The sequence below is a fragment of the Acinonyx jubatus genome, chromosome A3 (genome assembly GCF_027475565.1).
Source record: "Acinonyx jubatus isolate Ajub_Pintada_27869175 chromosome A3, VMU_Ajub_asm_v1.0, whole genome shotgun sequence".
In the NCBI taxonomy this organism is placed as follows: domain Eukaryota; kingdom Metazoa; phylum Chordata; class Mammalia; order Carnivora; family Felidae; genus Acinonyx; species Acinonyx jubatus.
This window is the reverse complement of record NC_069388.1, coordinates 111,367,667-111,391,276: the sequence shown is the minus strand read 5'-3', so window position 1 is coordinate 111,391,276 and position 23,610 is coordinate 111,367,667. Positions and strand designations below refer to the sequence as shown.

Below are 23,610 nucleotides of genomic sequence, written 5' to 3'. Positions count from 1 at the left end.
GTTCATGAGTTCGAGCCCTCCATTGGGCTTGCTACTGTCAGGGCAGAGCCTGCTCCGGATTCTCTGTCCCCCTGTCTCTCTGCCCCTCCCCCACTTGTACACACGCTCTCTCTCTCTCTCTCTTTTTCAAAAACAAACATTAAAAAAATATTTTAAAAAATTGCCTAAACTGATCTTACTCATTGGGAGGAGTGCCACTTTACCCGATATGGTGACCAATGGTAGCTATACTTGCGATGAGCACAGCACCATGGACATAGTTATTGAAACACTGCGTTGTACACCTGAAATGAATGTAACATTGTGTTTCAACTATATTTCAGTAAAAAAGGTGGAAAAAAAGAGTGCTACTTGAGCTTTCTCTGTTATTTTTACGTGGGTGCAAAGCTAAATTTGACTACGTTAAAAATTTGACTACGGTCAGCTTCATGATTTGTAGGGCTTTTATGACAATAACGCCTAAAAATTATCTGAACTTAGAGTTTCTGGCAAGAATTGTTTAACTTAATCACTCAGATGCAAAATAAGCCATTCTAATTATTTGCTGAAATCCGTTTAGACGCCTTTCAAACCAAGTCAAGCCATCAGCTCTTACCTGGAAATTTTGTAGGAACCAAAGTCCACCCTGGAATTTTCCTTTATTGTAGAGTCTTAAATAATAATTAAGATTGTAATGCAAACATCTTGAGATGAAATTTTCCATATTTAGACGTTCTTGTGGGTTTTGCTGTATAATATATCATGGGGTAAGTCACTACTAGCTTGAGCTTTACCTTACAGTTACTCTGCTAAGAGCTGACCACACGTAATGATATCCTCTTGGATTTGCATAGTAGTTAACAGCTTATGAATTATATCCATACAAATTATTTCAAATGGCCCCTACCACAATCTCGTGAGGTAGATGAGCTGTATGAGCAGTATTCTCAGTGTCTTTTTTTTCCCGCCCTAGTTTTCAAGATGCTGAAGAGTGGTGCCTGTGAGTCATTTTACTGTATTCTATTCCATTGAACCTCTGAATATTAGTTTCTTTGTCAAATAAAAATCTTAGCACTTACTCTGTCATAAGAAGGAAATGAGATGACACCTGACATACTGCCAAACACCTAGGATGTGCTCATTCTGTTTCCTTCCCTTGCTCCAAACTTCCCAGGTGCCTAGTATCTTAAGCACCTACTAGAAGTGTAGGAGAGGCATTAGGGGAGAGTGTGAAGGCTTGTGTTGAAATCCCAGCCCTGCCATTTCCTAGCAAAATGACCTTGGTCTGGTTCCTGATGAATATCTCTGTAGTTTCCTAGTTTCTGAAGGGATAGGAGTGTCACTTAAATGATTGTGGGGTGCATGTGAGCTCTGAAGCTTCATTAGGTACTCAGTACATGTTTCATGAGTCTTACAGTGCTCTGTACATTTAGAAAGGTCCATAAAGTCTGTTTCTGTGTTCTCAGAATCTAGGGAAAAAGAAAAGCAGAGAAATGTGTGTGTGTGTGTGTGTAGGGGAAAAGAACAGAGAAGAGGAGTGTGGGTATTTATATTTTACTATATAATAAATTAACCCAAACCTTAGTGGCTTAAAGCAACAAACGTTATCTTACAGTTTCTGTGCCTCAGAAATTCAGAAGCTGGTTGTTTAGCTAGTTGGTTTTGGCTGATAAATTCAGAAGCTGGTTGGTTAGCTGGTTGGTTTTGTCTCAGATTCTGTCATGAAGTTGCAGTCAGGGTATCAGCAGGGGCTGCCGTCATCTGAAGGCTTGACTGGGGCTGGAAGATCCACTCTCAGGTTTGTTCACTCACATGGCTTTTGGCAGGAGACTTTGGTTCTTTGCCATGTGGGCCTCTCTGTGGGCTCTCTAAGTATTCTCGTGGCCTGGGAGCTGGCTTTCCCCCAGAATGAGTGATTGGACAGAGAGAGCTCAAGACAGAAGCTGCAGTGCCTTTTATGATCTAGTCTCTGAAGTTGAAATAATCACTTCTGTTTTATTTTTTGCTTTAGACACGAATTGTTAAGACCAGCCCATGCTCAAGGGAAGTGGAATTAGATTTCACCTCTTGAAGAAAGTATCAAAGGATTTGTGGATAGATTTTAAAACCATCACACTGTTCAACAGGAGAGGCACTGTCTTGATGGAGAGAGGAATTTGAGCATGAGTAACCTAAAAAGAATTAACTGAAAGCTGGAAAAGTGACAATGTGTGACTGCACATCAGTAATTCATTTTTAATTGGCAACTAATCATTTTTCAGTTTTGTTTATCACATAAGTAAAAGATGGAATACAACTTTGAGAAAAGGGATATTTAGGCAGAAATCTTTTATAATGATGAGTTCTATTGAACTTGGCAGTAATCCCTTGGAGAAAGTAGTTGGGGCCATTTGATGGAGTCATTTAAAAACTGAGCAGAAAGAAGTTTGTGCTTCAGGGAAGAGAAAAAAAGTGAATGATAGAATCTGTGTTCTGCAAGCTTGGATACCTCTGATTCTATGAAGAGAATTATTTGAGCTATATGATGAGAGAGGGCAAACAAGGGCAGAGGGAGAGAGAGAGAGAGAGGGAAAAAAAGAGAGAGAATCCTAAGCAATGGGATTGTAGGGCTTGATCCCACAACAGTAGGATCATGACTTGAGCTGAAATCAAGAGTTGAATGCTCAACGAACTGAGCCACCCAGGAGTCCCTAAATTCAGAGATTTAAGAATGCCAGTTTTCTCCTATATAACCAGTTGCTTCAACAGATTTTTCTTTCACCTGAGCCCATCAAACTTCAGCAGTTAGAAAAATGTTCATATCTTCACCTTCCTTAAGTATTTCTTAAAATAAAATGCATTCATATTGTAGTATCTGTTTGCTCTGGATTCTTCTTGCCTGTGTGATTGAATTGGACTCCCCCAGAGGCACATCAAGGTGCCTGCTTCTGGCCTGGCAGTTGCAGTGATTCAGAATACCTGCACAAGGTACAGGAAGTTTTGGTTTCCCTCTTTGCTCTGTCTTTTGAGTTCTTCCTTCTTTCAGGCCAAATGTAAATTTTGTAATGTGTGATAGGTCATTTTCTTCTTAGCGTCTGCCTTTAGTGTAAGAGTGAAGTTTCCAAGCCCCCTTACAAAGGCAATGGAACCCTGATGGCATTTGGCTCCTTTAAAGTTTTATGGCTTTCAGTTATTAGTTTGAGTAAAAGTTGCTTCTTTGCCTTTGCCATAGACAATGGAATTCCTGAGTATTCCTTGTCTGAGTTCATACTGCCTTCGATTCCTTTTTCTTCATTTACTACCCTTATGTTCTTTGCTATGCACTCTCCTCTGACCATAAAATCTTTTCTTGTTCTCAAAGAGGGAGAGCCACTAGGTGGACTTTTGTTATAAATAGAGGAGGAGGATAAAAATACAGACTGTTTCCTTGGGCTTGATCGAGGCCAAAGGAAGATTGGAAAAGTAAGGGAGTACACATAAATAGGATTATGTGCAAACAGCTAGGGGAAAATGGAGAGATGCACTGTTCAAACAGGCATGCCTAGGTTGCTGAAAATTGTGTAGGGAGGGGGTAGGTGGGTTGGTTCAGGAGGATGAAAGGTGGAAAGAAAGGAGGAAAGGTTTTCTAGAGGGAGAAAAATGTCACGTGAAGCAATCTGGCATGTGAATGAGGACCATTGGACAGTTTGGTTCAGCTAATGCCTGGACTCTTTGTGGGATGTTGTAAGATCTGAGGCTAGATTCGGTGTCTGTGGGGAAGGGTCTCAACTTTCTTTTAGGGAGTTTGATTTTGTCAGAAATATTTGTCATAACCAGTGTCTAAATTATATGGAATTCTAACTTTGAAATTGCATGGTAGATACAATCTGGGACCCTCATGAGAAGTGGCTCCCACTTAATCAAGCTGGTGAATAAGTCATGAAATTTGTTCCTTGGTAAACAAATAGCTCAGCAGATAATCTGTCCTTTGAGTCAGACTTGCTTTTCCACATACAAACAAACAGATGTTATTTATGGAAATGGTGAGTGATAGACTGATAACAAATGCCTCCATTTACTTTCTTTGGAAAAACAACAAATGTGGGGACAAATAAAACCTAATTCTGTTCCAAAATTAAGGCACAGAAAATTTGAATCATGTGGAGCGTACCTAACCCATGGTTTCTGTAAGGAAGCTATACAAACTAGCCCGATTGTGTGAGTACTAGGGCTAGAAGACATGAAAGTGTTCCCTGCTCTGCCCCTCGTTCACTGGTTTCAGGAACAGCAGTGAAGGCCTCTCTTGTCAGTGGCACCGAAGCCCCTCCTCCTGTGGCCGTGGGTGGGATCTAAAGGCGATTGCTGCTAAGACCCGGGTTCTTGAAAGGCGGTAGAGATTTTCACATGCAAAAATGCATCTTTTAAATGGTATTTCTCCCTTGGGAGACAACCTCTTAGAAAGAGTAGCATCTTGAATGTTGATGCCAAAAAAGAAGAAAATTCCTGGACAAACTCACTCAGTCTTTCTCAAGTGTGGTTCCCATGGTTGTCAGAATTCAATTGAGAACATGCCTACACTGAGCTCCCCCAAACCCCCGCTCCTCCCTCATTTTCTTCTTTGCTTCTTTTTATGTTATGAACTGAGTTAAGTACTGTCACCTTGGGATATGTGTCTTCAACCCTGTGTCATAACATTTCAGATGCCACTGTCCCTTCTGTATAGGATGGGGGCAGTAGGTTCCCTGGTATTTAAGATTAGGAGCAGAGATTTCTGGATATGTTCTAGACAGGTAAGTTTTTAAAGTTGTGTCAAAGGAACCCTCGTGGAACAGCCTGCTGCAATTGCAGGACACCAGGACGGAGGTGCCCCAGCACTATTTCTAATTGGTTGTGGTGCCTTTGAGTGTGGTCACCTCTTTCCCTGGACTGTAGTCTGGAGCCTATCCTGAACTTTTCTAGGCGTTCCTTATCTGTTAGCTGAGGTATGCCTGGATAGTTGAATCCCCTCAGGGGATGTTAAAGAAAATACAAAAAAGGTCAGAATATGAAAATGTCAGAAAGCCATTGGTTTGTTTTGCTAGTTTTCCACTTTTAGTACTGACTGTATTTCTTTCCCCAAACACTGGGTCAGGTCCTGCTGGGTGAGCAAAGTACTTGTTGGGTAAAAGTTAGTCTTTTGACTATAAAATATATTGCACTTTCAAACATACTTGATTTTGTTCCAGAGATAAAAATAGGATCTTTTAAAAAATATTTTTAGAGAAGAGAGCTTATGATTGGTGTTTAAAGAGTAGAAACTCCAAGGAGAAAAAGGAAATATGAAAAAAAAAAATCCCATAGTCTCAAGGTGTGCTGTTGGAGTCCTTTTAGGGCATTGGAGTCCGGGTGGCAGGGTAAGATTGAAGGTTGAGAAAATGTGATTATAGGTGACAATTTGAGTTTTTATACCTTGAGTCAAGATAAAACAAAGACTGAATGAATGAAATAGGAAATTAGACCTGACTCCTCAAATGCGTGGAAATTTGGGATGAAATCTACTGTCTTTGTGCTAGATCTCGGGCTAGTCTCTTGGCCAGTCTCCCTGAGCTAGAAACCAACATGTATTTCTATGATTGGGTAGGTTTTATGGCCTAGTGGTAATTCATATGAGACTCACAGAATCTTGGTAAGTAGTATTTTCAATTTCCTCATTCATTGCCTGAAAAGGGGAATTGATGCTTAGTAAATGAAAAATTGGTTTAAAAACTCCTTATACATTGAGGTGCCTGAGTGGCTCAGTCACTTAAATGTCTGACTCTTGATTTTGGCTCAGGTCATGATCTCATGGTTTGTGAGTTCGAGCCCCATGTTGGGCTCTGGGCTGACAGTTTGAAGCCTGCTTGGGATTCTGTCTCTGCCCCTCCCTCACTATGTTTCTCTCTCTCTCTCTCTCTCTCTCTCTCAAAATATAAGTGAATAATCGTAAAAAAGAAAAAACAACTCCTTACACCTCATTGTAACTCTTATTTATACAGTTAAAGGAAGTTTCTATCATGTGTGGGTTTGGTTTCTGCGTAATATGTTGTGAAACTTTGGGAGCAAATAATTGTTTTTCTTTAGAAAAAGTGTTTGAGAAATTTCTATTTCCTGTTTATTCAGTTATTCTCTCATTGACATGTTTAATTGAAAATTTTCACTTTTTTATGTCATTGGCCATTTTTGGGTAATGTTTTAATGGTTTTGGGAAAAACGTGTTTTGTAATGATTGCAGAGCTTCCTGAATAACAACTGTGTTTTCCCTTGTTTTATGGCTAAAACATTTCATTTGTCTTTGACAAATGCAGCATCTGTTAAGTATGTTTTGAGGCTAAAGACTTAATAAGAGTGTTCTTTACTGCTTTAATACTACTGGCAATTAGCCCATTGGTAAATATTATTTATTTAGTTTCTTTCAGTGAAGTTTGTTCATTCAGTTATTTTTCTTGAGCAGTTAGTATGAGACACATGTTGGACATCTAACAGTGACCAGACACATTCCTGCCCTGATGGAGTTTGTGTTCCCATGGTGATAATCAAACAGTAAATATATAAATGTGTTTATAATGAATAGGAAATGTAGGGCAAGGTATGGGGGATAGGTAATGTGTGAGATGTTGCAGTTTTATGTCAGGTAGTCAGGAAAGGCCTCCCTGATAATCTGACCTTCTGGAGAAGTCTTGAAGGAAGTGAGGGAGGAAGCTACATGGATCAGAGGAAGAGTGTTGTAGGCAGAGGGAACAGCAAGCGCAAAAGGCTTGAGACAGAAGCAAGGAAGCCAGAGTGAATGGGTTAAGGAGGGTTGTGGCAGATGAGGTCAGGGGTTTGCAGCCGTGGAGACCCCAGTAGGCCATTGTGAGGCCTTTGGCTTGTGTTCTGATTGTGATGGGAAGCCACTGAAGGGGGTGGGGGTGCTATGAATTGATGAACATAAATTACAAAATGATACCGTGAGGGGTGCCTGGGTGGCTTAGTTGGTTGAGTGTCTGACTTCGGCTCGGGTCATGATCTCATGGTTCATAGGTTTGAGCCCTGCATCGGCTCACTGCTGTCAATGCAGAGTCTGCTTTGGATCCTCTTCCCCCACCCCCTCTCTCTGCCCCTCCCCAATCATGCTTTCACTCTCTCAAAAATAAACAAACATTAAAAAAAAAAAAAAAAAAAAGATACCCTGCGAGCTGTTTATTCTCCCGAATAAACTGCAAGAGGGCAAAGGTGGAAGCAAGGAGTCTGGTTTAGGAGACTGTTGAAATAATCCAGACACAAGATGGTGGTGGATTGTACCAGAGTGTTTGTCATGGAAGTGATGAGAAATTGTTACCTACCTTCTGGAAATAGAGCTCACAGGATTTGCTGTTGTATTGAGTCCCAGATGGACACCGCCCGCCCGCTAGGTAGTCAAAAATAGACTTGCTGTTTTCTGAGATGGGGGAAGACTTGAATAGGAGCAGGTTTGGCTGTGAGTACAGGAAGGAATTAAAGCTTGCTTTTGAGTACATTTTGCTTGAGGTGTCTGTGAGACATTAGCTATTTACCTAAGAAAGGCCCATAAATGTGAATCGTTGATTGCTTGGGTATACACACATACAAGGTAGAGGTGGTCCAGGCCATATTTCAACATTTTCTATATGTAGGTGTGTAGGTAGTCTTTAAATCCATGCGATGGGACAGGATGATATCATCTAGGAAGTCAGTATAGAAAAGAGAAGGCTACAGAGACTGAACTTTGGGGCCCTCCGCTGAGTAGGGTCATGTGGAACAGTGGCCAACAAGGTAGGAGAGAACCACAAAAGAGTAGTGTAACCTAGAAGCCCTTTGGAGAAAGTGTATCATGAAGCAGTCCTTATGTGTCACAGGGGCTAAACATTTGCGGAAGAAAGACACAGAAAATTTGCCATTGCATTTGGCAATGTGGAGATCCTGGTGACCCTTCACAAGGGCAGTTTTGGTGAAGTATGGACAGCAACAGCTTGACTGCAGCAGATTCGAGAGAATGGTTGGGGAGGCAGGAGATACAGCCAGGAGAGCAGCTCTTTTGAGGAGTTTTGCTGTAAGGAGAGTAGAGAAATAGAGCGTTACCTGCAGGAGAGATGAATGGAGACGGTAAGAAGAGCAGTATTCTTGAGTTTGGGGCAAGGGTGCAACTTGTTTGTGTGGGAATGAGGATGAAGAGAGTAAGTCTTTGAGTCTGTAAGAGAAGAAGAGGTCCATTACTTTAGCCCGCAGGCAGGGGTGGGGCTGGCTTTACCTAGAACCCCATCCTTCTTCAGGAGGAAGACAGGACAGATCCAGATCTAGGTAAGTTGGTCGGCCTGAGTCTTAACAGCTTTTATTTTCTCAGTGAATCAGAGTGAGGTCATACCGAAGAGTGTGTGACTAGGTTGCTGCTGCATTTCTGCCCAAAACGATATTTTTGGGACCATATGCCCATTTTCAAATGTGGTGTCCATTTGATACCTGCTTTTTGATGAGCTGTAAGCAATTCTGTAAGGAACTCAGAATATATCCAGAAACTTACTCTTACATTAAATGATTTCATAGACCTACAGAAAGGCAAAGAAGAGTACATCTCCTTAAATGCATAAAAAGGAAAGGAAATCTTGTGTATATGTGTGAGTGAGATAAGTAACTGGCATAGTTTCCTTCAGAGGATATTAATGGAGAATTGAAAAGGAGAGGAAACTGACATAGTCTTACCTTTCATGTGTATCATCTGTGTAGCAGCTCTTTCTTCCTCTATTTCTTCGTTTAGTTAACAGCTACCCAGAAAAAAAAATTCAAAAATTCAGGTGCTGGAATATTCCTTGATTCTTATCTGAGGAGGTGCTCACATCACAGCTAGAAATCTCGTCTAGGTTTCCCCTCCCTCTTGGAGGGTGTTCTGGGACTGGAGCAACCTGATTAGTAATCATAGGTTTGATATTAGTTTGTTCACACGGCATCTTTCTCGAGGAACAGAGAGTATTCTGTGGGAATTCTTTTAAGAGTCCATGAGGAGTTAAGCAAGCCTGGAGAGCAGAACAATGAAGTCCTGTTATTCTAAGCATTATTTAATAGTTTCATGATTTGTCCTTCAAAGAATTTTTGGCCTTCGTGCAAGCAGTGGACTGCAGCAGGCGAAGGAGCCCTTTGCTTGTTTCTCACACACGACCTGTGTATTGAATTGGTTCTGAAGTCCGTTTGGACAGCTTCACTTAATGGGCAGGGTGATGGCTTGTAACCACCCAGGAGGTGCTTCCTCTTCCCAGAGGGATACTGCCTGTGCTAGTTGGTCCCTGTTGTTGAAGTCGGGTGAAGATGTCACAACATTCTGGATGCATGTGGAGGACCCTGTATTCTTGACGTTTGATGTGAGTCTCGCACTTATTATATTTGTTTCTTTGGCTGCCTCGGCTTTCGGTTCCATCCTAGGCTAATGACTGGAGGATGGGCTACTGTGCTCTTTTCTAGACTAAAATCCATTTGTCAAGAACAATTTTTGCATTTTTGAATTTTTCTCCATCGTTAATGATCGGGGAATAGAAATGAAAGCTTTTCCTATTGGGAGGATATCGGCTTCTCTTCCATCCCATTCACCATCCACTCTGAATATCTGTGGTTTGTTTTAAACCATGTGCCAGTGCCTCTTCATGGAGGTTTCAGTTTGCACAGGGTCTGGCAGAAGCTGCAGACAGGATGTTGACTCTTGAGTGTCTTGACTGACTGACTGACTAGGAGGCCCAGTGGAGGTGCTGCATGGTTCCAGGCAATCTATGCTTCTAGCCAAAGCCTCTACAACGTGAGATCTGAAAGCGCTTCCTTCAGATATGTGGGGCTGATTTATCTGCAGGGGATCTGAAAGTTACATTTTTGTCATCAGAGGGACCAAGCATGAAAGCTGGGCTAGCAGTTGTGCCTGTGTACTTCTGATTGGCCTGAGTTTTCCTCCTCAGCTTTGTAATTGTTCATCAGCTATTAGGTACTCCAGGGGCGGTTTTTGACCACTGATTTCGCCAAGGGTTTCCTTATCCTCATGGGGGATGCAGGGCCTTAGACCGGAATGGCCTCCGGCATCCTAAGAATCCCCAATCTCTGTGGGGTTCGACAGTCTTTCCTTGGGGTATATTTTACCTTCATTAGGGGCCTCCTAGTAGGCAGGCCTGTGGGGTTTTTGAGTTTTAGTTTACTCAAAGCATTCGAGGAAGATGCCTGTCACAGACCTAAGTGGTCTGTGGAGGAAAGTTCGCTGCCACTCTTACTGAATTCCCACTCAACTCTTGACAGATGAATGGTGTTGTCTTCAGCTTGTCACATTTGAGGAATTTGAAACTCAGAGCAATTTACCTTACTTTTGGGTTCTTTGAAAGTTAAACTTTACCTGATACCCTCGGCTAATTGAAATGATTTTACAAGGGGAATCGGAGAGTGTATTTTCTAATCCTGAAATATTTACAGAGATCCTATTAGAGCTTTTACACATGACAGTCTAGTGTGAAAAGCAGCTGTGAATTTTTCAATACTGATTTTGAGATTGATTTGGAAAGCTAACACTAATGATAATGAAATCAATGCTTCATGAAGACAAGAGGACTCCCTGAGATTATGTGTCTGCTTTAGAATTAGACTGCTTTTATAGAAGAATGTTAGTAAAATGCAAAGGGAAATATGAAATAAAATGTGTCTTCTTCCAAGAAGATGTGAACACTGTAAAAATCAGAATTAAGTCATATGAAACTGTCTCTGCCTTTTGAAAATCCAAATGATTCCAGGCCAAAAAATTTTTTCTTTTGGCAAAGAAATAGAATAAGTTTTTAAAAACAATAGGCCTGGAGACTCTCAAGTGCCTATAAAGTGACTACTGTAGCTGTGAGGTGAAACGGGAATAATGATTAAGTGCTTGCTTTCTTTGGATGTCTCTCTTCGCCTAAGTGAGCAGAATTTAGGTGACGGTATGAGCATCTGCATGGCAGCCGCCCGGGCCACAAGTTAATGCCAGAGAAGACAAAATAGTTGGCACACCATTTCTAATTTCATTATTGTGCCAAGAGCCAGAAAAAATAGAAGTTTATATTCTTTTGAAGTGGGACAGTGTTGTCTCTCCCTTTTTCTTTTTAAATGGGCTTCACACACTTAGATTCACAGAGTATTCTCAATATATTTGTAAGCATGGTCTGACAACTTAGAGCGCGAGCTGGTTTGTGTGTGTGTGTGCGCGCGCGTGCGCGCACGCGCGTACTACTGTAAAAAAAAAGTCGAACTATGTGAATTTTGTCTCTGGAATCAACGTTCTATTGTAGTTTTTTAAATTTCTGAGGTATACTCAAAAATTTTAAATGTTGTATAAGCATTCAAAGCGGTGTTTGGCAGACTGCCTCTTCAAATAAAGTTTTATCGGAACACAGCCACACCATTCATTTACATATATATTGTTTTCGACAGGCTGCTCTCAGGCTACCACAACAGAGTTGAATAATTGCCAACAAGAGTCCTTTAGGCCGCTAGCCTTCAAATGTTTATTATTTGGCCCATTATAGAACAGGATTCTGAGTCCTGTTTTGCAAGGTGCTTGAAGATTTGGTTGAGCCCTAGGACATCTCCCCACTTCACACTGTGTGTCCTGATCTCTTGTGTTGGAACCACTGAGTGAGAATGGGAAACGGTCTTGAAAAAACATTTGAAAAGATCTGAGGCTGTTTCTCTTCTGGAAGAATCATTTTCTTGTGTTAAGTGAAGGGGCCAACACAAGCTGATCTCTTCAAGTTCCTTCTGACTTGAGCTTTTGTTACTTACTCGGTAGTTATCTTTGAGGAGGTGAAGGGCTGTCTTGTGGAAGAGGCGTTAGTAGGTTGTGAGACCGTGGGGAGCTGAGTTAGGGTTAATGGGTGCAACTGACACACTTGAGCTCCAGAAGGAAGTGCACTTGCTAGGAACAGCTTAGAAACCAGCATGCGCCATCTTAGTAGATAATGAGCTCCCTGTCACTAGAGATGTTTAAATAAAGGTTGTGTCAGAGGACCTTTGGGGTCCAGCTTTGAAATTCTAACTTTTTTTTGGTTAAGGTTCTTTGTCTCCAAGCTCAGGTTTGACCATGATTTTTTTTTGTTGAGGGCCTGTGGAGGCCTCTTGGATGATTTCCTAAAAATCTAGTCCTGGTCAAACCAAGGCAGTATGAGGGGGACAGAATTGCCTCTGGTAGACAGAGGATGGCAGCAGAAAGGCTGGCCCAGAGCTAGTCTCTCCTTTGGCCACTGAAGTAACACAGTGACAATAGGCAGGGCACTGCTTCCTATCATCCTTAGTCTCAGAGCTGAACCATCTGTCTCCAGCTGCGGCTACCATCTTGCTTCCCTGCCTAGGCTCCTGGAAAGAGGAAAGGACCTAGATGGGGGTGTATCACAGATGCAGAGATCGCACTAGAGTTTCTGTATTGCACTTTGCCCTAGAGTCTGGATTGGGACTTGGTCATGAATGGCAGTTCTGGGTGAGGTCATGCATGCTCTTTGTAGCTCTGCTATTGTAGCACAAAAGCAGCCATAGATAATATGTAAGTGAGTATGTGTGGCTGTGTTCCAATAAAACTTTATTTACAAAAGCAGGCCATGGGCCATATTTGATCCCTGGGCTACAGTTTTCTGACCCCTACTACAGACCCTGGACGTCAGAACTAGCTAGAAAACATGAGCTGCACGTCTCTCATGTTTTGTAGAAAAAGTGAAATGACAAGTCCAACGTCACACCGTGGTTGAGGCAGGCTTATAACCCAGCATCTGACTTTTAGATTAGTGCCCATTTTGTGATACTTTGCTGCCTCTGCTGTGCACTCAGGTTATAGCATTTGGTTTTAAGGAGAGGGCCACGTGAGTGCAGGAAATACGTGCCTTAGTGGCCTGTGAATGGCAGCAGTGAGGGCTCCAGGATGGTATTTTAACAGAGGCAACCCTTTAGCCTCGTGACCTGGGCTCCCTTTTTCTTAGATGGTCCCTGTTGACAGTAAGGCACAAATACAGGTTGCATAAATTAACATGGGGAAATAATGCCCCGGAGTTGTGAAAAAGAAACGGGCTCCCACAGCTGCGTCACAGGATTTGATCACTTCAGCCGAGAGTGCCAGGAGATTTGAGACAGATGTTTTCAGACATGCCGCATGCCTAAAACATTTCCAGGGGTCGGACTGCAAATAGTGACTTAATAAGTGGAGAAACAGGGAAAGTATGCAAGTTGAGGACACAAGAGTTTATTCACCACGAGGTGCATGGCCAACCTCTTTGCATTACATCTGCCTGTCAGGGTTGGCTCTTTCATGTCGTGCCCTCCGTATTGCTCTTTGTCTGCCCGTGAATAAAGTGCAGCATTGTGGTTAGTAATCCCACTCCAGTGACTCGACTTCAAATGTGGTTTTGGAGTGCATCCCAGAGTTCTGTTTGCTAAGCTTCCTACTCCTGTTTCAGAGACACCACTGGATACAGAGCAGCGAGCACTGAAGGCTTCCCTCTTTCCTTAAACCTGTCGGGTTGTGGGCTCTCTCGTTCCCCCTCTCCTCTCCTTGCTTTTTTCCCCTTGTTTTTTTTTTTTTTTTTTTAAACCTTCCAAGGCACTTTCATGGATACTAAGCTGATGTGTTTGTTGTTCTTTTTCTCCTTGCCTCCGCTCCTAGTGAGTAACCACACTGGCCGCATCAAGGTGGTCTTTACTCCGAGCATCTGTAAAGTGACCTGCACCAAGGGCAGCTGTCAGAACAGCTGTGAGAAGGGGAACACCACCACTCTCATTAGTGAGAATGGTCACGCTGCCGACACCCTGACGGCCACGAACTTCCGAGTGGGTGAGTTCCTCCACGGTCCCTCACTGTCCTTCCTGAATTGAGTTTTCTGAGATCGTAGCATGTAGACATCCTCCTCCACTCACACTGCTCTCTGCCTGAATGGGTTTCTGTCTATGAGCACGAATACGCTTCTTCCAGGAGATCTTTTAAATCACTTTCAGAATAATTTTTACCCTGCTTTTCTGGCTTCTCAGAGAGATGGCAACTAGAATGTTGCCCCGGATTGCTTATCATGGACGCAGCCTGTGGTGATTGGGGGGGGGGGGGTGGTATCAATAGGACAGAAGGGGATAGCTTTTACATTGAGACCCTAATGCACAGTTCGCATTGATCAGCTTCACGTTTAATCTGCTCAGCAATAAGAATTTGTCCTAGATCTGACTCCCGTTACAAAATTTGGATAGTGTTGCTTAAGTTTAAATTTTTTACTTTACGGATAGGCATGTTCTAAAAAAAAAAAAAAAAAAAATTCCAAGAATTGTCAAAAACTGCGTTTTGGTTGTAGAAAGGGATACAGACTTGCATCCTTCACCACATTTCTGCTCTGATTCAGGAGGCTGAATTATACATTGATACATGACATGGATTTAGGGGAAGAAATGCTAGTGGCTTGCTGTCAGCACTCAAAACCTTTTAATCTCTCTTAACTAATTTAAATATGAACTATGGTGGTCCCTGAAAAGAAAGCTTTTTACTTAAAAAATTTTTGTGTTGGTTTTACTTTTTCGTAAAGGGCGAAAGTTTTGCGGTCCACCGAATGCTGTCACGCTGCCATGTTGTCATGCAATACAGTATTTTTATCACGGAAAAATGTCTTTTATTATTTTTTGACCAATTATGGTTTGCCATGTGTACTCAAATAATCACAGACACCCACATTACTTTATGAGTTACTCACAAGAATAACCCAAATGTCAGACAGATAATAACACTGGCTAGATCTGGTCTTTTTATGGAATATTGCTGTTTAGTCTTGAGCGTGTGTGTCTGGGGGGTAAGAGAGAGGGTGTCTCTTTCAAACTGATTATCATCAAGACAAAATACAAGGGGGCAGCCTGAAGTCCTTATTAGCTCTTTTGATTATTCTCTGCTTTATCGTGACTCCTAACCCTTATGAGGTCAAAGCATTACTCTAGAGAGTCTGTACATGGAAAAAAACGTATGCCCATAGATACTATTTAAAAGGGTGTTGTGAATTTCCTGGCTATGATAACGGTGTTTGGGCATATTTTAAAAAAGAATTTAGCTGGTGGATGCCAAGTTACGCTTAGCAGGGCAGAGCGCCGAGTCTAATGGGAAGTGTGTTGAACTGATGATCGGGAAACTAGATTCTGGTCCGGGTCCTGCCACTACCTACCTAATCCACAGGGTGTGACAGTTACTGTTTCTGGACCTCAGTTTTGTCTCATACAGAAAATAAATGGCTTATGTTTAGTGACCTCTGAAATTCAGTCTTCCTTTAAACTCTTAGGGCTTTTTATGAGCAACAAGTAATATCATTTTCTGGAGGGTTATAGACAATGAGGGGAAGAGAAAAGGCAGTTCCCAGTAGGTTATTACGTGCTTAATGGCTTTTTCCCACTTTTACTTTTCTTGCTTGCCTGCCTTGCTCTCATGGCTTTCTCAGCTCCATCAGCAGCAGCAATCACTGCTTCTCCTCCTCCTCTCAGTTTTCATAAATCTTTACAGTAAGAATGACAAAGCAATCGGATGGGTGGTAATTTTTTGGCTTACAGTGTATTCATTTTGAAACTACATATTTGAAGGCTTTGAGAAACAGAGGAAGTCTACTTGTTAAAACACGCTGCACACTTTCCTGTCTGGCATTTAAGCAGCTGTTTAGGAACAGGATACACGTAGCCTATTCAAAATGTAAAACGGAGCAAACTTATTTACACAAAAAAATTTCAAAACCAGAGCTCAACTCTGCCACAAAAGGATTGGCAGAGTAGTTCACGAGAGTGGGGGGGGGGGGGGGAGAGAGAAAGAGACAGGCAGAAAAGGCATGGTAATAAAGTTTCACATTGGAAGTCCTGGGAAATATTTAATTTCTATCCTGAGCTATTTTCCTCTTCTCTTTATTTTAATTAAAAGACTGGATAATCTGAGGGACCAGTTTTAAATTTTTTAAATTGAAGAATGGTAATTTTGTAGAACTTACAGATTATGATTATTCAGAAATACAGAAAATTTTAGAAGTTCTTCTTTTAGACATAAGTATCTTTGTGGACTTAACTGGTTTAATATAGCTTTATTACTTACAAAAAGTAGCTTTCTGACCATTTTTCTATTTATATTTGCTTATAATATGTTAAATCTTTTGCACATAAGACATGTATATGGAAAATAGAACAGCGTGGGGAAAATTCAAAATTCATTAAATTTGTTAGCTGCTCTCTTTGGCCTCTGCTATGTAAGGTGTGGGGACTCACACACTTGTTCTCTAAAGGGCTAGATAGTAAATACTTGAGACACTGCAACACAAACATATGGTATGCAACTACTCAACTCTGCTGTGGCCATGAAAGCAGTGTAGGCAGTATGTACAAGAATGGGTGTGGCCGCATTACAAAAACCTTGGGTGTGCCAAATTTGACTTCAGTGGCATAGTTTGCTGACCCCTGCTCCCAGAAGTCAAAATACTACTGGGAAAACCATATGGACTTCAAGGTCAAGGGAGCTTAATTAAATAGTCCATTTTGATCATCAGAACTGCAGAAATAAATTTGAACATTTCCATAGTGATTTATAGGTTTTTTGTTTTTTGGTTTTTTTGAAGGAAGTGGAACACATACTATTATTAACATTTTCTTGATAGGGAAACTTAGGCAGTGGTGTAAGTGAGCTTGACTTAGTTACATAGCAAGTCTGTTAGCTAGGACTAGAACTTAGATCTCTTTAGGTCATCTGTTTACTTAATTGCGCGGGGTCTGACCACGATGGGTAGGAGGGACAAGGTGAAGAACCTCATGGAGTTGGGTTTTGTGGGAAGGACGGATGGTTTAATAGAGAATAGTCACCTGAGAGACCTGTAGCCCTGGATTGGAGTCCTGGCTTCACCATGGCCACTGGCCATATTCTGGCTTTAGATCCTCTTGGGCTCAGGTCACTGACCACACAGAAGAGGTAATAATAAATATACAGAGGGGCACCTGGGTGGCTCAGTTGGTTAAGCATCCAACATCAGCCCAGGTGATGATCTCAGGGTTCACAAGTTCCAGGCCTGTGTTGGGCTCTGTGCTGACCGCTCAGAACCTGGAGCCTGCTTCAGACTCTGTGTCTCCCTCTTTGCCCCTCCCTTGCTCACACTGTCTCTATCTCTCTCTGTCTCTCAAAAATAAATAAGCATTAAGAAATTTTTTAAAAAAGATACAAAGGATGGTTCTTTAGCAGACACAGGGGGGATACTGGTTTCTTCCTGTTTTGTGCTGCTTCTGTGCCAGTCTTTCTGGTCTTTGGTGATGGGGAGTCTGGGCTTTTCAGATGTGAGAGGCAGGTGTATTGTTTTCATGACTATTAAGCATATAGTCTCTGCTCTTGAGTATTCAGTTAGAGACATCTTAAGTATAACTTCCACTTACTGTGAGCCCTGAATGAGGATGATATCCAAGGCAAGTACTCTGAGATTCTAGAATAAACTCATTTTTACGAACATGATATTGATATGATATAGCAGAGTATTTCCATCAAGTGGCATTTTCTTTAAAGCAGATTTCTAATTATAACACCTTTTTTGTCATATTCTGAGCTTTGCCTCTTGGCTCTCCCCACCTTTGCCTTTTTAAAAAATGGAAACATATTCCTAGTTGGGTGGGCCAGCAGGTTAACCATTGTTGTTTTAATGGATTCTTTCCATTCATAGGGATATCATGAAGACGACCTTCTGGTATTTTTAAAGTTGTTTATAGAGTCATAAGTTCCCTTAATAAGAACACAGGAATTCATGTTGTCACAACTAGAATGTTTGAAATAAAATAATACTATCCCGTGACATAGCTTATTTGTAGAGCCACTGAAAAGCAATCATGACTGCTAAAATAACACATTTGGTTTATATGATGCTGCTTTCTCTGAAGAGTTACAGGGGACTCAGTTTCCATCAGCATCAGCTGAATAATTACAAAAATTATTTGATAATTTAAAAAGTATGTTCCCATGGTATTGCATTTGATGCTTATTTCCTCTGAGGGAGGTAAATTACAGGATTCATATTCTGTGGATATGAGTACCATAGCCCTGGTGGGTTTGATTAAAGGTGACTCGCAGTCAGGTTTGCCTTCCCAGCGTCCACATACCTCCTTCTCACCCTGTTGCCAGGTGAGTATGTATAAAACACTGTGCTAGATTTTCCGAGACAAATCCTAAAGCTGTTCCCTGAGAGCTTGTGCTTTGAGACGAGGAGCATGCATACATAAACCTAAATCAAAGTAGAAAGTGCTTTGCTGGAGCCTGAACGAGGATCTCTGAGAAGGAGATACCACGTCTAGCTGAGGAAGGAAAGGAATGGCGTGTGACTTTTCTGTCACCATGCTATCCCAGCGCTAACCCTTGTAGGGGTTGGCTTGTAGCCAGAGCTGGCTAAATGCATGTTTGCCTGATTGTAGACTGATGGGGGCAGTGGAACTTGAAACGTTGGTTAAGTTCCAAAATACAGATGGAAGGGAAGTAGAGGGAAGGGAGGTGTGGTTGATATGGGAAGGAAGAATTTACCTGTTGGAATTAGGCAGGGAGACAAGAACGTGCATAGGTAGTTTCTGAGAATTGGGAGTAGTTTCACTTAAATGCAGAAAGCATGAAAGATAATGATAATACATGATAAGTCTGGGTAGGTAGGTTGGGGCATGGTTGTAGAGTACCTTGAATTCCAAGTGTAGGAATTTGGACTTTTCCAGAACTTACTAAAGTTCTCTGAAAAGGGGACATAGAGATTTCTCATTTTGAAAAAAAGGAGGAAGTTTTCTCAGTTTTTTTTTAAGGCTGGAAACTAGCATTTTATTAGTCTAAACTAAGCTTTTGATCAGCTCATAATAGATGACAGTCTCTAGCCACTTTTAACTGTTGAGTTTGGTTTGCTGCTCTGCGTTGGGAATTTCCCCCATATATCTCACGAAACCAACCTTGTACTGAAGTGTTTTTGAGGAATGGAAGCAGTTTGTTTTGTTACACTCATTATGTAGGGTCTCTTCGTAACGAGGGAAGACAGTTCACTCTCATCCAGGCAATTAGTAAACCAGTAACTGCTCAAGGAGGGGGAAGCATTTAGATTTTTTTCTGGCAACTTAGTTCAGAGTCTTTCGTCCTCTGCCAGTTGTCATTGTTTGGATCCCTTGATGTTTATCCAGCACAAAAACCAGTGAAATGCCAGCATATCACTCTTTGATTAAGTGGTGGATATATTTTCCCCTTGATGCATTGTACAGATTTATGTTTCTAAACATGATCTAGTATAATACTAAAAGAAAGTGGTTGCTTTCGTTTAGGCAATTTAGAATGCCTAAGAATTTATCAAAGACACTACTCCCACATATATTTAATCTTTTCAGAATATTTTCCAATAGTGAATACATGCCATCATGTAAAGCATTTTGTTGTTCATTTTATTTGGGCTTTGGAAGTGGTATTAGGAATATTAATTTATTTAACATCTTTATTGAGCACCTATTGTGTGTCGAGGATTGGTATAGGTATTAAGAATACAGTGGTTAGCAAAACAGGCAAAGTCCTTGCCCCTGCAACACTAAAAAAATACAGCATGGCTAAATAATATGGGTGAACCTTGATGATACTATGCTACATGAAATGGGCCAGTCACAGACTAACACAGGGTGTGTGATTCTACATGTATGAATTATCTAGGTAGTCAGCTTCTTAGAGGGAGAGAGAATGGTGGTTATCAGGATTGGGGGAAAGAGGGTAATAGGAAACTGCTGTTTTATGGGTATGGGGTTTCAGTTTTGCGAGATAAAAAGTTCCGGAGATTGAATACTCAACAATATGAATGCATCTAGCACTACAGACCTGTACAGTTAGAAATGGTTAAGACCATAAATCTTATGTTACATATATCTGACCACAATTGAGAAATAAAACCAAGCTATAGTGTGAGTATACAGTACTGTCACATGGGTACTACCAAAATATACGATATGTAAGAAAAATTTGACCTAATGCCAGGTAGTGATGAATGCTATGAAGAAATAGCAACTTGGGAGGGGAGTGGAGGTGGGGGTGTGGGTGGAAGGTATGGATGGCTATTTTAGACCAGTCGGGAAGGGCTGTCTGGTGAGAGGACGTTTGAGCAAAGACCTGAACGGAGTGAGTAGTGAGCTCTGGGACAGAACATCACAAACTTCACAGATAGAGTAACCTAACTCTATCACTGTGTTTATTATTTTATTTCAACTGTGGCACATCTCCAGAAGGCTGGTGTTAGGAACGTTCAGGCAAATTTGTCCTATATGTGTTGTTGGATTAGGTTTTATTGATCTGTATATTGATCTGTATATATTACACACACACACACACACACACACACACACACATTGTATCAAGGAATCCTGTTAATAACATCTTTAGATAAAGAGCCTCATTCACAGAGCATGGGAGCAAGCAAGTCTCTGGGTGAAAACATGGTCCTAGAATTATTGCAGAAGGAATCTGGTTATTTATAATAAAAAGTACAGGGTCTTTGATATAGAAAAAATTTACCAAAGAAGCAGCATTGCCTTTTTCTTTTTCTCCAGTATCTTCTGTAAGACAGATCACATGATTTTGGTATGGAGCTTTTTTTAATGGAAATAAAACTGATTATGAGGGTGGGGGTGTGTGTGTGTGTGTGTGTGTGTGTGTGTGTGTGTGTGTGTGTGTTTAGGGAGAGGGTCCCGTGTGGAGGAGCGCTGCATGGAAAGGTAATTCCAAGGGGTTAGTTGGACCAAGGAGAGGCAATAAGTTGTTGATGTTAAGAGCCCAAACCAGGAGAGAATGAGGTCCTCTTGGTTGAAAAGGAAGATCTTGGAAGCTGAGAAGGTATGGGGCACAGAGTGGTTGTGTAAGAAGATATGTATGTAGAGGTGCCTGGGTGGCTCAGTTGGTTAAGTCTCTGATTTTGGCTCAGGTCATGATCTCACAGTACAGGGATTTGAGGCCTGCATCATGCTCTGTGCTGTCAGCACAGAGCCCGCTTTGGATCCTCTGACCCTCTCTTTCTGCCTCTCCCCCACTCTCAAAAATAGATAAACATTAAAAAAAAAAAAAAAGAGGGGCGCCTGGGTGGCTCAGTCGGTTGGGCGTCCGACTTCAGCTCAGGTCACGATCTCGTGGTCCGTGAGTTCGAGCCCCGCGTCGGGCTCTGGGCTGACGGCTCAGAGCCTGGAGCCTGCTTCCGATTCTGTGTCTCCCTCTCTCTCTGACCCTCCCCCGTTCATGCTCTGTCTCTCTCTGTCTCAAAAATAAATAAACTTAAAAAAAAAAAAAAGAAATATGTCTGTAGTCAGGACAGTTAAAAAAAAAAAAGAAAGAAAAGAAAACAACCATAGGTAAAAGATTTCAGCAGTTTGCTAGCTCTGTGAGAAATGCATGTGTGATCGATTGTTCCTGGTAAGCCATGTCTGGCCTATGTCATGGGGGTGGCTGGGACTCCTTAATGGTGTTGTCCTGGCTAGCCTAGAATAAATGACCTTTCAGAGTTCTTTGGAGTCTGTACCACAGTGTCTCAAAGCACATGTTCTTTCCTAATTGCTCAGCTTGAGCACAGGGGATGATCTTTGTAAAACTAGACTGCTTAGTGTAGCATGTTGGGCCTTCCAGGACAGCCTTAACTCAGCCTTAATCTCTGCTTCAGCCCATCCGAGGCTCCAGGTTACCAAAGGTCCCCAGATGCACCAGGCCTTCTGTGCTGCTGTGCCTCTGTTCACACTGCTGTCTGCCTGGCAGGTGCAGTTCTCCAGCCCGTGTTCTTGAGCAAATCACCTCCTGCTTTGTCAGGAGTCAGCCGAGGGCTGCTTGTGCCACAAAGCCTCATTTCCCTAATTTTGTTATACCTGTTTTTTCCACTACATTCTACACTGCTTGGGGACAGGGACCTGTGTGCTTTTTGTTCATCTCCCCGGTGCCAGCATGCACCGTAAGGTGCCAGCCTTACTTTAGAAATGCTTAATGCATCTCAGTTGGCAGAGCAAATTGTCTACACAGGTGCCTGTGTAATGGTGGCACACAGATTTTACCCGACACAGCTTCATCGTGCATCCTCAGGCAGCTGATGTTGCAGGAGTAAAATAACCATCGGAGCAGCCTTTATAGAGTTTGGGGACACAGAATAGGAGAACATATCGCAGTGACTACAAGATGCATGAAAAAGACGCTTTTTAACACTGTGGTGTACTTGCTACTCATGGCAAACCTTTGTTTATTTTTTAAAAACGTATCTGTTTTTTCTTAGCCAGTGAGAGAGAGAGAGAGTGAGCGAGCGAGGAGGGGGAAGAGAGAGGGAGAGAGAGAGAATCCCAAGCAGGCTGTGCACTGTCAGCGCAGAGCCCGATGTGGGACTCAAACTCACAAACCGTGACATCATGACCTGAGCCGAAATCACGAGTTAGACGTGCAACTGACTGAGCCACCCAGCCGCCCCAGATTCCTACATCTTTAGTTATTCTTCCTGCATGAATTCCCACTCCCCACTCTTGCCTCTGTCTAAATTCTCACAGTCTGTTAAGGAACAGCTTCAAGCTCCGTTTCAAAGGTTTCTTCCTTTGCTGCTTTTCCTCTTTTCTATTCTGCTTCTAGTGACTACCTTGTCACTTGACCCTGGTGGTCTAGCTCTGGTATACTGTTGATGGCTCTGCACCCCTGGGCTGGTGATGTAACCTGTCTGATTCCACACTAGTCGAATGAATCCAATAATGAGCTGACTTTTTTACAGTGCTTTTCAGGCTTATGAGAAGGAGCCAGCTGAGGGTACACATGGGTTCCTTGGATTGATTTCAAAAAGACCTTTCTTTTCCCCAAAATAACACATCCTTCTCTCTTCTTTTAAAAAGAGTTTGTTCATTCATTTTGAGAGAGAGAGGGAGGGAGGGAGAGGGAGAGAAGGGGAAGGATAGAGAGAGAGAATCCCAAGAATCCCAATCCAATGTGGGGCTTGATCTCATGAACCATGAGGTCATGACCTGAGCCAAAGTCAAGAGCTGGACACTTAACCAACTGAGCGATCCAGGTGCCCCAACACATCCTTCTCGTAATTCACAACCTCTGTGTCCTGTGATGGGGGCATTGTGGACTTACAGCTCCTGGAGTTTAGATAGGGTATATTCCCTGCATAACCACAGAACTGTGGTTCCTTCATTTACCAATCCTGATGGCACAATAGCTTCTAGAAAGGCATAGAAGGATGTTTGTATTATTCTTTCACTTTGGTCCTCTGCTCCTACTGCACAGAAGACTCTGTACTTGCTCACGTTTAGGCTAACTCTGGGCACTTTAGACTAGGTACAAAATAATGTTGGGCATCATTATCATATCATGGAGACAATGTGGTAGTACCATGTTTCCTCTGTCTTGGATCCTGCTCCTCCTTGAGAGGTTCACTTGCTAACCCAGGAAGCTCTTGCCTGTTGCCAAGCCTGCTGGCAAGAGCAAAAGCATTTAAATAGTGTAGTACATTTTGGAACAGAAAGCTATGGTCAGGAGGAAAAGTAATCATCTTGCATAGATGGGGGGCATCTCCTGTGATGTATGATTATAACATTTGATGCAGTTTTGTGCTACTCACTTTGCTGTCATTGTGTAATTTACCTCCGGGCTCCTAGGTTATACTAAATTTAAGGAAGTTGGACATAAATACTGAAATCACGTTTATGAGA

At 42.0% G+C, this 23,610-nt stretch overlaps 1 protein-coding gene across 9 annotated transcripts in view; it reads left to right on the top strand.

Annotated features, from left to right (window-relative positions):
* Nucleotides 1–23,610, top strand: part of LTBP1 (latent transforming growth factor beta binding protein 1) — a 397,389-nt gene that overhangs the window by 149,751 nt on the left and 224,028 nt on the right. For 5 of the 9 annotated variants that reach the window (XM_027033528.2, XM_027033526.2, XM_027033525.2 and 2 more), the window contains exon 5: nucleotides 13,586–13,753. The exons of 1 other annotated variant lie outside the window; for it this stretch is intronic. In XM_027033528.2, the coding sequence (XP_026889329.2) occupies nucleotides 13,586–13,753 (168 nt within the window). Of the gene's footprint in view, nucleotides 1–13,350; nucleotides 13,754–23,610 lie in introns of those variants that run through there. 3 more of the 9 variants (XM_027033533.2, XM_027033531.2, XM_027033532.2) reach the window with 2 other exon arrangements.